The 13601-nt window shown below is 45.2% G+C and overlaps 1 protein-coding gene across 1 annotated transcript in view; it reads right to left on the reverse strand.

The window, feature by feature from the left end:
* LOC308628709 (kinesin-like protein KIF16B) overlaps positions 1-13601 on the reverse strand; it is a 295568-nt gene that overhangs the window by 256557 nt on the left and 25410 nt on the right. Inside the window, exons 2-3 of the mRNA XM_081255964.1 lie at positions 3589-3658; positions 1440-1553 (exon numbers count right to left, since the gene is read on the reverse strand). Of these exons, the coding sequence (XP_081112090.1) occupies positions 1440-1553; positions 3589-3658 (184 nt within the window). The remainder of the gene's footprint in view (positions 1-1439; positions 1554-3588; positions 3659-13601) is intronic.

Raw genomic sequence — 13601 nt, forward strand, 5'->3', positions numbered from 1 at the left:
GATCTTGCTAAAAAATGCAGTTTGATTCAGTAGGTCTGGAGTAGTTCCTGAAATTCTGCATTCCTGACACTTTCCCAGGCAACGCTGAGATTCTAGTACGTGGACACACCAAGTTACAAGAAACTACACCAGGATACCACTTCAAGATGCCATCGCGTGGGTCACAAGCCTGGGCGGGCAAGACAGGGATTCACCTTCGTTTTAACACCTGGAGACCTGAAGCCATGCCTCTTAAGAAGCTGTTAACAAGCCAGGGAGAAGCCCCGCCGTGCGGGCATGCTCTCCCCCCACCCCACACCGTGTTTCACCAGAACCCCACTCTGCTCCAACACCCTGCCTGTCCCACCCAGGGAAATACGTTAGTCCTTCTGGTCACATGACACACCACGAAGCGACGGTCCCCTGGGAGGATCTTCAGGTCTGTTCTTATCTGCCCGTGTCATGTCTACATTTCAGACCACAAAAGCCTACAGCACAGGTTTCCTGGACAAATTCCAGCTTCATTCTAGGTTCTAGAAAGATTCTGAACAAAACGATCTTGCTTTCTAGAATCTTTCTTTCTAGAACCTACAATGATCCATCCAAGCAGGGGAAATGTGACTTGCGTGTGAAGTGTACCTCCTAAAGCTCTGCATCGCAGCAGGACTCAAGGCCAACTGAGTTAGGTGCCAGGCTTAGCAGTACACACAGGCAGACATCAGAGTTCCTGCGGATTCAGTTCAGACCACAGCAATAAAGCGAGGCACGCAAATGTTTTGGTTCCCTGTGCAAATAAAAGTTATGTTTATACGATACTGTAGTCTATTAAGTGTGTAGTAGCATTTTGTCTAAAAAATAACATACATACCTTAATTAAAAAATACTTACTTGCTAAAAAATGCTAACCATCATCTGAGCCTTCAACAAGTCATAATCTTTTTGCAATAGTAACATGATAGATCACTGATCGAATATAATAATGAAAGAGTTTGAAATATTGCGAGAATTACCAAAATGTGACACAGAAACACGAAGTGAACAAATGCTGTTGGAAAAATGGCGCCAACAGACTCGACACAGGATTGCCTCGACCTTTAATTTGCAAAAAAGCGTTAACATCGAGCACAGTAAAATGAAGTATGCCTGTAAATGTCCCCCCCGCAAAATGCTTTACTTGCAAAGCTCCTTTAAAACAGTAGTCACTGCCAAGTTTTAAAACAAAAATTATGATCATCATGCTCAGAAGTGAAAAAAAAAAAATCAACTTTTAGGGATGGAATTCATCTCAGGCTTAAGATAAACGGTGCTATATAATAAGCAAAAAGCTAAGTTAGCAAAGGCTAATTTTACATAAATCATATTCAGAAAAAAATTAGCAAGATGTTTTAAAGAGTTTTAGGGTAGGCATGTTTTTCTCAATATGAAAATAAACCAAAACAGAGATTTTGAAAATACCATACCATTTCTTGCGAAACGTAATCTGGACTTTTTGTATCAGCAGAATAAAAAGAAAAGTCATAGGTAAAGGTCTTGGTCCGTTCTCTTCCTGAGTCCCCTGTCCCTCCTTCTGGTATCTAGAAAGAGATGATTATGACAATAATAACAACAATGTAAGAGGAAAATAATAATAATGCAAAGAGCGCTGTCAGCAAACAAGTAATCTATCCAATTCAAGAAAAAAACTTCATAAAAAATACACAAACGATCACCATTTTCCATTATTTATACCCTGGCTGAAATCCATTTAATTCCCCACCTCCTGAATGAATGAATGAATGAATGAATGAACAAACAAACAAGCAAGCAAACCTAAACTCCTCCCAGCAATTCAGACTCTACGATATGACCCAAGGCTACTTTTCTGGACTTTTTATCATGATGACCTTATATGAACCTGACACTCCAGCCAGATGCTATGCTTTTCTGACTTCAGTGTTTTTTATTGCTGGAGTCTGCACAGCTCCACGGGGTGCTGTTAACAGAGATGACAATGTGACAGCAGCTGTGTGACCTTGTGGCCCCACCGAAAACTCAAAGCTCCCCTTGGGCACCGCATGCAGAAGTAATTCTCCCACCTCTGAGAGACGACTCTCCCAGGACACATCATATTATGAGTCTATTGCGTATGTTTGCATACATCTTGTCTACCTTGCTGTATACCAAAATTGAAGCAAAAACCATGTTTAAAAATCTTCATATGCCACCAGGGCCTCCCACAGCTCCCTGGACATATGCTGAATAAAGGTAATGGGCATCCTATTTTCCAACATAATTCAGATACTATAGTATACATACTATAAAAGAGAAAATTGTTTAAGGTTCTCATTATTAAAATGTTTAAAAATCCAGGCATCTATTCTGGTTATAGCAGACAAGGCAATGTTTGTAAAACTCAAAAAACAACAGAGTAATCAAGGAAAACAGATTCCATAACACACAAAGGAAGGAGGTTCATCCAAGGCCACGGGTCTCTCCACTCCGTTCCGGTAAATACGATGTTGGCATGACTTTGACCGCAGCACTGTGAGCACACAAAGGTACAGGAAGCAGAGCAAAGCAGAGGTAACTAACAGCAGAGAAAGGACAAGTGACGTGAGAAGATGTGGGAGGGCAAAGGAGGGAAAGCCAGGTGCGGGCCAAGCAGAACCAGAAGGTAGAACTGCGGGCAGCAGGGAAAGAAAGACATTCCACTGGAGGATGCCTCAGGCCAAGGGGCACCAGAGCCTCAGAGGAGGCCTCTCGAAAGGCCCAGAGCACGGCCCATGCGAAGATGGGCACATTCCCCAGCTTCTATCACTGGGGATCAAGTTGCACGACTTTGAAACTGGATTTCAAAGGGTCCAGTCCCTTGAGCCACGAATTAACAGAAATCCAACCAGAGACTGATCTGCACTTGGCCGTGGGCACCAGGCCTCTGAAACCCAAACCTGTGAGCTAATGACAACTATCGGAGGAGGATGGGGTTGGGTTCATAAGGCACATGATTTCCTTATTATTGATTTTACACACTTATTTTTCCCCTAAGTGAAAAGTATTCAGGGTCCTTAACAAATTCACTAACCAAAGGAAAAAAACAGGATACTTTAAGTACAAAAAGAACTCGCCATCTTAGAAGATTCTGGGATTTTTTTTCAATTTTCTTTTTTCCAGAAAAAAACTTCAGTTTTTTAAATTTTTCATCCTCTGAGTTTTGAATAATAATACCAGCTTCTCTTGCAAAGTTTACAAAATTATTTTCATTAAAAATGAAAACAAATCTAGGGCCAAAGCTTATTTAATAATTCACAATGAGCCAACTGCCAGGCTAAGGATCCACCACAGGATAGAGGATAGAAATGCCTCGGTCGGGGCTAAACCCATGAGGTCACCTCCCAGAGCTGCGGCTCAGGCCTGGCTCCCAGGTCAGCGAAACCAGGGATGGGACAGGAGACAAAGCATCCACCCTTTTTCTTTGTGACCAAGCCCAAGCCAAGTGCAAGCTGACGTGGTAAACTGAACAGAGAAAGGAGAGCTGTGGAAACAGCAGATGTGTTGTATTTACCCACAAGCCGTTCGACGTGGAAACAAACACACAACTCAGAACTGGAGCCAGCCCAGGCTGCTACTTGCCTTTAAGTTTGTGATTGTTGTTTTGCTTTTCTCCATTTGAATAATGAATTTGGCTTCCAAGTCCTTTTCCCTGCAACACAAATAATTCAGTGTTGGTTAGGAGAGAAAAGACTGTTTTTACAATTTTTGTTGTACTTACTTTTTACATATGGCGGTTTGTTTTTAAATGGCACATGAAGCACAATCTCTGATACCCCCCGTCCGGAAACCTTACGAACATAAACACGTGAGGACGCACAAAACAGATGCCACCATCAAAAACATAAGACTGAAAATACTGTGTTGGCGAACCCTGGAAGAACTTCTACCTGTGAGCCAAAAGGAGTCTATGTGAAATGACAGAAACCAGGGACACTGTGTGACTCGGGAAAAGAGAAGCCCCACCCACCTGGTACAGAAGAAAGGCACGGTATCCCTCCATCCAGGATGAGAACTAAGAAGAAACAGGAGTAGTGCTCACAACCAGGTGCTGCTTCTAGATGCAGCCAGGGCACTGCCCCCTCCCCCCACCTTCTTTCTATACCCATCCAGAAAGTGTAATTCCTAGAAGACACCAGAACAGGAAGTTAAGAGAAATCCTAAAAAGTACAGTTCTCTGAAAGACACCAGACTACACCCACGCAATGGAGTGGGATGTCCCTGTCAAAGGAATGAGGAAGGTCTCTATGTACTGCTGTGGACGGAGGCCAGGGTTCGTTAAGTGGGAAAGGTGAGGTGGAGAAAAGTATACACGGGATGCTACCACTTGTATTTAAAGATAAAAAGGATAAAAAGGATAAGATAAAAAGGATAGCGCATTTATTTGTCGAAAGGTTACCTATGGAGAAAGAAGATGAAGTGGAAGAGAGGGAGAGACGCTAGATTTCTAGAAAAACACCTTGATCTATATAGATCATCTTTAGAATGATGAAAATAAGTTACACAAAAATAAAACAAAATTATTTTTATTAAATAACCTAAAACACAAAAGTAAGTTGAAGTAAATGAACCTGTGTGCCACATGGTGAGAAAAGACCTCATGTGCTAATTCCTTAGGCAGGGGGAATCTAGCCTAAGGAGAAAAAGAACTACTGAGCAAAGATATTGTGGGTTCAGGAATCATATTTTCAGTGATAACTGTAGTTATCCTGGGATTTCTGTTTGTGTATTGTGGGATAATACATGAGTAATTATGTTGCTGCCGCTGAGGACCAGGGATTTTGGTTGAAAGGAGATACAAACATTAGATTTGTTAAAAAGAAACTATAGGGCTTCCCTGGTGGCGCAGTGGTTGAGAGGGTCCGGGAAGATCCCACATGCCGCGGAGCGGCTGGGCCCGTGAGCCATGGCCGTTGAGCCTGCGCGTCCGGAGCCTGTGCTCCGCAACGGGAGAGGCCGCAACAGTGAGAGGCCCGCGTACCGCAAAAAAATAAATAAATAAATAAAAATAAAAGAAACTATAGGGCCAAAATGCAGTCACTGATGCTAAGCCCCACCAAGATTTAATACCTTACTTAATGTGGTTTCAGCCTCTCCCAGGAGTAAATCTTGAACCAATCAGCCTGGAATTTCCTGGTCTACACTAATATGGTAACCTGCCTGGTAAGACCCCCCTGCTGTCCCCAAGGGAAGCTGACTTTGCCTGAAATAACCCACTTTTTTAACTTCCTTATCACACCCTCCTTCTGCCCGTAAAAGCCTTCCATTTTGTAGAGCTCCTGGCAGGGCCTTTCAGCTTGCTAGGTGGGATGCTGTGAGATTCATGAATCACTGAATAAAGCCAATTAGATCTTCAAATTCACTCAGCTGAATTTTTCTTTCACAGATTGATGAGGCTAGGTAAAACCTCTTAGTCCTGAATCTAAGTGGGAAATGCTAACAGGAACTTTATCTGAAATTGAAAAAAAAAAGTACTCCCTAGCTTTGTCCTCTGAAAAGGCCTTGAATCTTATGGCCAAATTATAGTATCTAAATACCGTTTTCCACTAAGGTAAGCCAGGGCTCATGGAGAGAGCCTCAATCCAAATATACAGGCGGACCTTGGACACACTGCAGGTTCGGTCCAGACCACGGCAATAAAGCGAATATCACAACACAATGAGTCACACGAATTCTGTTGTTTCTCAGAGCATATCAAAGTTATGTTTAAAATGTTCAATAGCATTATGTCTAAAAAAACAAGGTACATACCTTAATTTAAAAATACTTTATTGCTAAAAACTGCTAACCATCATCTGAGCCTTCAGCAAGAGGTAATCTTTCTGCTGGTGGAGGGTCTTGCCTCAATGTTGATGGCTGCTGACTGGAGTGGCTATGGCAATTTCTTAATATAAGACAACAGTGAAGTTTACCTTGCCAATTGACTCTTCCTTTCCTGAACAACTTCTCTGTAGCATGCAATGCTATTTGATAGTATTTAAACCACAGACTCAAATTGGAGTCAATCCTCTCAAACCCTGCTTTATGAACCAAGTTTATGTCATATTCTAAGTCCTTTGTTGTCATTTCAACAGTCTTCATAGCATCCTCACCAGGAGTAGATTCCACCTCAAGGAACCACTGTCTTTGCTCATCCGTAAGAAGCAACTCCTCGTCCATTAAAGTTTTGTCATGAGATTGCAGCAATTCAGTCACATCTTCAGGCTCCACTTCTAGTTCCCTTGCTATTTCCACCACATCTGCAGTTACTTCCTTCATTGAAGTCTTGAACCCCTCAAAGTCATCCATGAGGGTTGGAATCAACTTCTTCCAAACACTTGCTAATGTTGGTATTTTGACTTCTTCCCATGAATCATGAATGTTCTTAACGGCATCTAGAATGCTGAATCCTTTCCAGCAGGTTTTCAGTTTACGTTGCCCAGATCCATCAGAGGAATCACTAGCTGTAGCAACCACAGCCTTATGAAATATATTTCTTAAAGAATAAGACTTGAAAGTCAAAATTACTCCTTGATCCATGGGTTGCAGAATGGATACTGTGTTAGCAGACATGAAAACAACATTCATCTCATTGTCCATCTCCATCAGACCTCTTGGGTGACCAGGTGCATTGTCAATGAGCAGTAACACTTTGAAAGGAATCTTTTTATTTTGAGACGGTCTCAACAGTGGGCTTAAAATATTTAGTAAACTACATTGTAAAGAGATGTGCTGCCATCCAGGTTTTGTTGTTCCATTTATAGAGCACAGGCAGAGTAGACTGAGCATAATTCTTAAGGGTCCTAAGAATTTTGGAATGGTAAATGAGTATTGGCTTTAAATTAAAGTCACCCACTGCATTAGCCCCTAATGGCAGTCCTAGGTGGCATCTTCTTCCAACAGAAGGCTGTTGTGTCAACATTGATTATCTGTTGTTTAGTGTAGCCACCTTCGTAAATGATCTTTACTAGGTCTTAACTAGATCTGGATAACATGCTGCAGCTTCTACGTCAGCACTTTGCACTTTGATGTCACAGAGACGGCTTCTTTCCTTAACCTCATGATCCAACCTCTGCTGGCTTCAAACTTTTCTCCTGCAGCTTCCTCACCTCTCTCAGCCTTCACAGAATTGAAGAAAGTTAGGGCCTTGCCCTGGATCAGGCTGTGGCGTAAGGGAATGTTGTGGCTGGTTTGATCTTCTATCCAAACCACTCCAACTTTCTCCATGTGAGGAATAAAGCTGTTCTGCTTTCTTACTCATGTGTTCACTGGAGCAGCACTTTCCACTTCCTTCAAGAACTTGTCCTTTGCCTTCACAACTTGGCTAACTGCTTGGCACAGAGGCCTAGCTTTCAGCCTATCTCGGCTTTTGACATGCCTTCCCCACTAAGCTTAATCATGTCTAGCTTTTGATTTAAAGTGAGAGACGTGCAGACTCTTCCTTTCACTTGAACACTCAGAGGCCACTGTAGGATTATTAAGTGGCTGACTTTCGATATTATTGTGTCTCAGGGAAGAAAAGAGGCCCAGACATATCATTTCCCTACCCAGCTTGTTCAATAGCAACGACAATAAACTACAGGGAATATAAAGGTGGAAGCAGAACGTATAGATTAAAAAAAGTCTAGAGGGCTTCCCTGGTGGCGCAGTGGTTGAGAGTCCGCCTGCCGATGCAGGTTGACACGGGTTCGTGCCCCGGTCCGGGAAGATCCCACATGCCACGGAGCGGCTGGGCCCGTGAGCCATGGCCGCTGAGCCTGCGCGTCCGGAGCCTGTGCTCCGCAGCGGGAGAGGCCACAACAGTGAGAGGCCCCCGTACCGCAAAAAAAAAAAAAAAAAAAGTCTAGAGCTATATCAACCGACTGGATCTCAGTTCACACAGAAGAACATTTTTAGAAATAGTAAGACACGTAGGGAAATGTTAACACTGACTAGATATGTGATGATACTAAAGAATTATTATTTTAGGTGTGATAATAGTATCATGATGAGTTTTAAAAGGCCTTAACCTTTTAGAGACATACTGAAATATTTACAAAAGAAATGATGCCTGGGATTTATCTGAAAATAATCTGGGGTGGGGGGCGGGGGGAGGAGAGGCAGGAGAGGGTAGCACCCTGGCCACCTCAGGATGAACAGAGACAGAACAAACACCAGCCAGAACAATGAAGCCCGAAGAGTATGTTTCAGTAAACACCATTCAAGCGCTGCAGTGGATCCCCATGGCCTGGCTTCACTTTTCCAAGCCAGTCTGAGGAAGTACAGGGCTGGGCGAACAGAACACTGGCTTAGAGACAAATAAATGAAATCCCTCCTGCGTGCGTGCAGCCTCCAGTCCACCCTGCAGGTCTTGGGCGTCTCCACTGTGGACCCAAAAGTGAGAACTGCCTCAGGGACACCCCGTGTTCACGACGCTGGAAAACAAACAGTTGACCCAATCACCCCGCTCCACCGCACTCAACTTCCAAAGTGCGCTCCGCCCAGCAAGAGAGCCACGCAGATTCGTTTTGTTAATGCCACAGATGCCACATCCCGGTCCCTCCCGCTGCCACCGGGGTCATCTCTCAGTCACTCATCAACCTACTGTGTCTAGATCTTTCACTTTAGAACCGCCAGTATTATCAACAAATACCTGCTGGGAGCACAAAACCATCCGGGGGTGGGGGGGAATCTCAGAGGACTAGACATGACCACGATGGGCGCTCACACCCCGCCTGCCAGTTCTTACTTACAAAGCACGAAGGAATGCAGGTCATACCATGCCCACCCCACGCCCACCCCCTCTCGTGGGAAGCCAGAGGGTAAGGAATTCCAGGCTCGGAGCCTTACACCTTGGGAGCAGCAAAGTTTAAAGGGCCCTCCCCAGGATCATATATCCCAACCTGTAGGTAACCAAGATAGTACTTGCCTAGTTTTAAATTAACATCTGCTCTATACAAATGCCAGGGAAGATACTGACTAAAAGGCCATTATGTAGCATGAGCGTCTTTTTTATCAGCCACTTCCGAAATCAAAACTGAAGATGCTCCAATAAAATTAAAAAACAAAAAAAAAACAACTGGAAATGCTCGGTGGGGTGGGTTTCAACGGGTCCACAACCTTGAAATGGCAGAGGCTGGGGTGTGGTGGGGAGGGGGAGGGGCAGCCTCACTTTTCCGAGGGACCACAGTTCCCTCAGCTTCTCAAAGAGCTCTGAGCCCCCAAAAGACGGGCACCCCAGCTCCGACCTGTTATTCAAAGTGCAGCCCAGGCACCAGCAGCCCCCAGAGCTCGAGGGATCATGGGCCCCCTGCGGACCCACCGAATGGAACCCGCTTATGACAGGAGCCCAGAAGGACCCCGACAACCCCTGATGCCGGGAAGCACGGCTCGGATGCTATCTGAACATGACGGACGGAGTCGTAACCGGTCTTACAGTTACTCTCACGAAACAAACTCCACCACATGTGATCTAGTTCGTATGCTGGGAACCGCACTTTGTACTTTGTTAAGTCTTATTTGTAAAATCACATGACAGAACTGGATATAACCCCAATCAGCTGACACTGTCTCACTCTTTGCTCCGAGTTGTATGGTGGCTTCTGACCAAGAGCAGTAAGTGCCTAACAGGGTGCTTTGTGACCGCCTGGAGGGGTGGGATAGGGAGGATGGGAGGGAGGGAGACGCAAGAGAGAAGGGATATGGGAACAGATGTATATGTATAGCTGATTCACTTTGTTATAAAGCAGAAACTAACACACCATTGTGAAGCAATTATACTCCAATAAAGTTGTAAAAAAAATAAATAAATAAGTGCCTAACATCATCAGACCTAGGGACTCATCTGAGTGTCGTGACACCCAGGCTCCCTCATCCTGAGCACCCGGCCAAGCTTCCAGCCCTTCCTGTACCCGGATGGTTTTCCAACATCAGTGTGGCACTGCTGCCAACAGCTTGAAATCATTCTAAGTGCCAATCACAGGCCATCAAGATTCATACGGAAGCCATCTGTTCCGGAAAGGGAAGTTCACGCGTAACCATTTCCTAGACTCCTTCCTTCTTAAGCATAAACACGAAAACTGTAAGAAAAAGACGGATCTTTACTCTGAAAATAATCTCTAAGTATAGTGTTATAAATACAAGGAAGCTAGCTAGAGATTTAGCCATAGACAGCAAATCTCACTCTAGTTACTGAAAATACTTATGGAAAAGCCAATGTAATCTCCATAAAGCGGTTATGATGGCTGGAGCTATTAAACATTGAAACGAACCCTTTGGTGCATTCATCCCTGGCAGATTCCAGGAGGCCGTCAAGCTTCCAAGTATTTCAGAGATGGAAGAAAAGACAAAGGAGGCCCCAGGCTCCCTTTCCTTCCACACTCTGCCGACCTGTCCCGCTCGGGTCCCACGTCCACTGGAGGCCGGCTTCAGCTCGTGGCCTTCTCTGTACCTCCAGGGCCTCTAACTATCATAGGTGACTTGAGGGTCCACGTGACACTCCCTCTGGTAGCCTTACCTCCTGTGCCCCCCTCCCCAGCCAATGGTCAGTTACCCAGTCCTATCCAATCTACCACTGGGCTACCGACCTTGGCCACCTCTCCCACTGTCCCAGGTCGGCCACCACCAGCCCCCTGGAGTCTCTTTGCCTCCAGCCTTGTCCCCTCTCATCCACCCTCCACTCTGCTGTCAGAGGGATTCTTTCCAAATACACGTGGCACCGTGTGGCTCCCCGGCTTTACAGTGACTTCCACAGGCCACAGGGTGAAGCCCGACTCCCAGCGGTACCCCAAATGCCTTCTGACCGACCCGACCTAACCATTCCACACTATCCATGCCACCCTCCTCCCGCCAATGCTCACCCTGGCCTTCCTGAGCCTTCGTGGAGCCTCTGCCCCACCCCCTAGTCAGCTGACCAGCTCCTAGGTCACCCCCCAGACCGTGAACTTCTCAGGAGTAAGGACCAGGCCTACTAGGTTTACACCCCCAGGCCCGGGCCTTGGAGGTGCTCACAAAACGGCTGTTGGATGGGATGGACCAATTGACGAAAGCGTTGAATGGATGCTCTCCCCACTAGCTGCTCTTTGCCAGGCGCATCCCCTCCTTAGGGCCACTTGCCCCGCTGACCCCCTCACCACCCTTGCTTCTGGCTTTCCCACCCAGGCCCTCGGGCGAGGCTTGTCCCAGGTCCAGGTCTGACTCACCCACCCCGTAAACCTTCAGGAACGCCTACCCAGCTCATCCCACCCCCACGGGCTCCACCCCTGCTGGTGTCATCTCTCCAACTGGCCTAGAGGATCCCACTTCCTCTTCACCCCACAACCCGAGCCCTCCCGGCACAAAGGCAACGCTCACAACCAGTGCTCGCTCGGTGCTTTGTCTTCCAGTCTTTCAGCTGAAAACTGTGCAACACCAGGCACTGAGAGGTCTCCCAGTCCCAGGTCAATTTCCTCTGACATTTACGAAACATGGGAAATAAATCTTGACATTTTTCTCATACTGAGGAAAATAAATCATCCTAAAATATTATTCGAACACTGACTTGATAATAGAGCAAAATGAACTATGCCTCTGCCTGGCCACTTCGGTGAATTGGGTTTCTCAAGCGAAAAGTCAATTATGGTTCACTCATATAAATAAGTAATTTATTCGAAAGGTCTGGAAACTAGATCATAAGATGCTACAAATGAACCCGCTGGAGTAAGTATGCTGAGTTACAGATCAATACTGAGGGGGGAGGAGGGAAGGAGAAAGGAAAAGATGTAAGATATCCATCAGAGAAAGAGATGAATTATGTCAGCTCGCAGATATGAGGAGAAAGCTTATTAGAAAAAAATAACCCTATGTTAATTCAAACATTTTGAATATGTTTTTAAATTATTCAGCAATTCAGATTGATTCCACTCATGCAGCTGATGGTGTTTGGTCTCCCCATAATAAAACAGCTGGACTGAGTGACACTGAGATCCCCAAACTGGGCCACTAGCCTAGACGATTATAATAAGAGTGGCTTGTTCGCCCTGAGTTCCAAAGTGAACCAGCATCCCCAATTCACCTGAAAAGTTACATACTATGAACCAATATTTAACTGCCTTCATTTTGATGGCAGAACACCCAAGAGGAAAAATTTTAAACTCTATTTTTAGAAAGAAAATATGAACATAACCTTCAAAAATTGTGAATCACTGTATTATGATATCACTTATATGTGGGATCTAAAAAAATGGTACAAATGAACTTATTTACAAAACAGAAATAGAGTCACAGATGTAGGAAACAAACTTATGGTTACCAAGGGGGAAAGGGGGGGATAAACTGGGAGACATATACACATATACACACCACTATGTATAAAACAGATAATAAGAACCTACTGTATAGCACAGGGAACTCTTCTAACTACTCTGCAATAACCTATATGGGAAAAGAATCTAAAAAAGAGTGGATACATGTATACGTATAACTGATTCACTTTGCTGTACACCTGAAACTAACACAACTTTGTAAATCAACTGCACTCCAAAAAAAATTCTTTTTAATTGTGAATCACTATATTGTACACCCGTAACTTATATATTATTGTACATCAACTATACTTCAATTTCAAAATAAAATAGAAGTACCAATTAATTAATATAATTAAATAAAAATAAAAAGAATGCATGACCTCCATGGGTACTACTACGGAAAGAAGTCCAAGGAACACTGTTAAGTGGGGGAAAGAATCAAGCATGCAGTCGACGTCCAGTTTGCAGTCCAATAAGTAGATAAATAAAATGGAGAGAAATGCACATTTATGCTTCTAGATGCACAGAACATCCCTGGACATTTCCGAAATAATACGTGGGAAGCTGTTCGCAGTGAAAGCTGGTCACCTCTGGAGAGTACGTAGGAGCAGGACCTCAGGGGATGAGAAAATGAACTTAAAACACTTCCCCGTGGAAACTATTTCAGCGTGATTCAATATTCCTTTGATTAAAATAAGTTAGTTAATTAGAAGGCAAAAAGCCCCTGACTTTAAGCTTTGGGTGGCTCCTTGGCGCCCTGGGGCGCGTCCGGGTCCTTACAGGGCTGGCTCACCGCCCCTCCCCTCCTGACTGTCCAGCCACACAGAGGACAGCTCACCTTGGCCACAGCTCCCCCGCCGTCGCCATCCACCGTCTAGATTTGCCTCCGCCCCTCCGCACCCTCTGCATGTCCACCAGGCTCCGTGGTGTCCACATTCAACCCCAGACCAGATCCCCGCTCTTCGGGTAGCAGTCCTGCTCTCCAAATGCTCAGTGGGCTGCTCAGTTCCTCCACCCATCCAAGGGCACTTCTCTTTTTCCCTTATTAGGGCTCCAGACAACATACAGGGAACCCAATTAAATGTGGATCTCAGATAAACGAGTAATGTTTTAGTACAACTGTATCCCAAATATTGCCTGAGACCTACTCAGACTTCACTTCGGCTTGCTAACTTGCCACCACTGTGCCCCCGGTGCACCCAGCGGGCTCTCCCACTTCGATGCACGTGTACTCGCCTCCCTCCCCCAAGCCCAGAGAGCGAGCAGCCTCAGCCCCCAGTGCAGTAGCGGATGCTCCATAAAGACGTGCAGCCTCGCCCGTGTCAAAGTGTGAAATCAAACTCAGGGCGGGCC

This window comes from Mesoplodon bidens, assembly GCF_964165515.1.
Source record: "Mesoplodon bidens genome assembly, chromosome: 15".
NCBI classification, from domain to species: Eukaryota; Metazoa; Chordata; class Mammalia; order Artiodactyla; family Ziphiidae; genus Mesoplodon; species Mesoplodon bidens.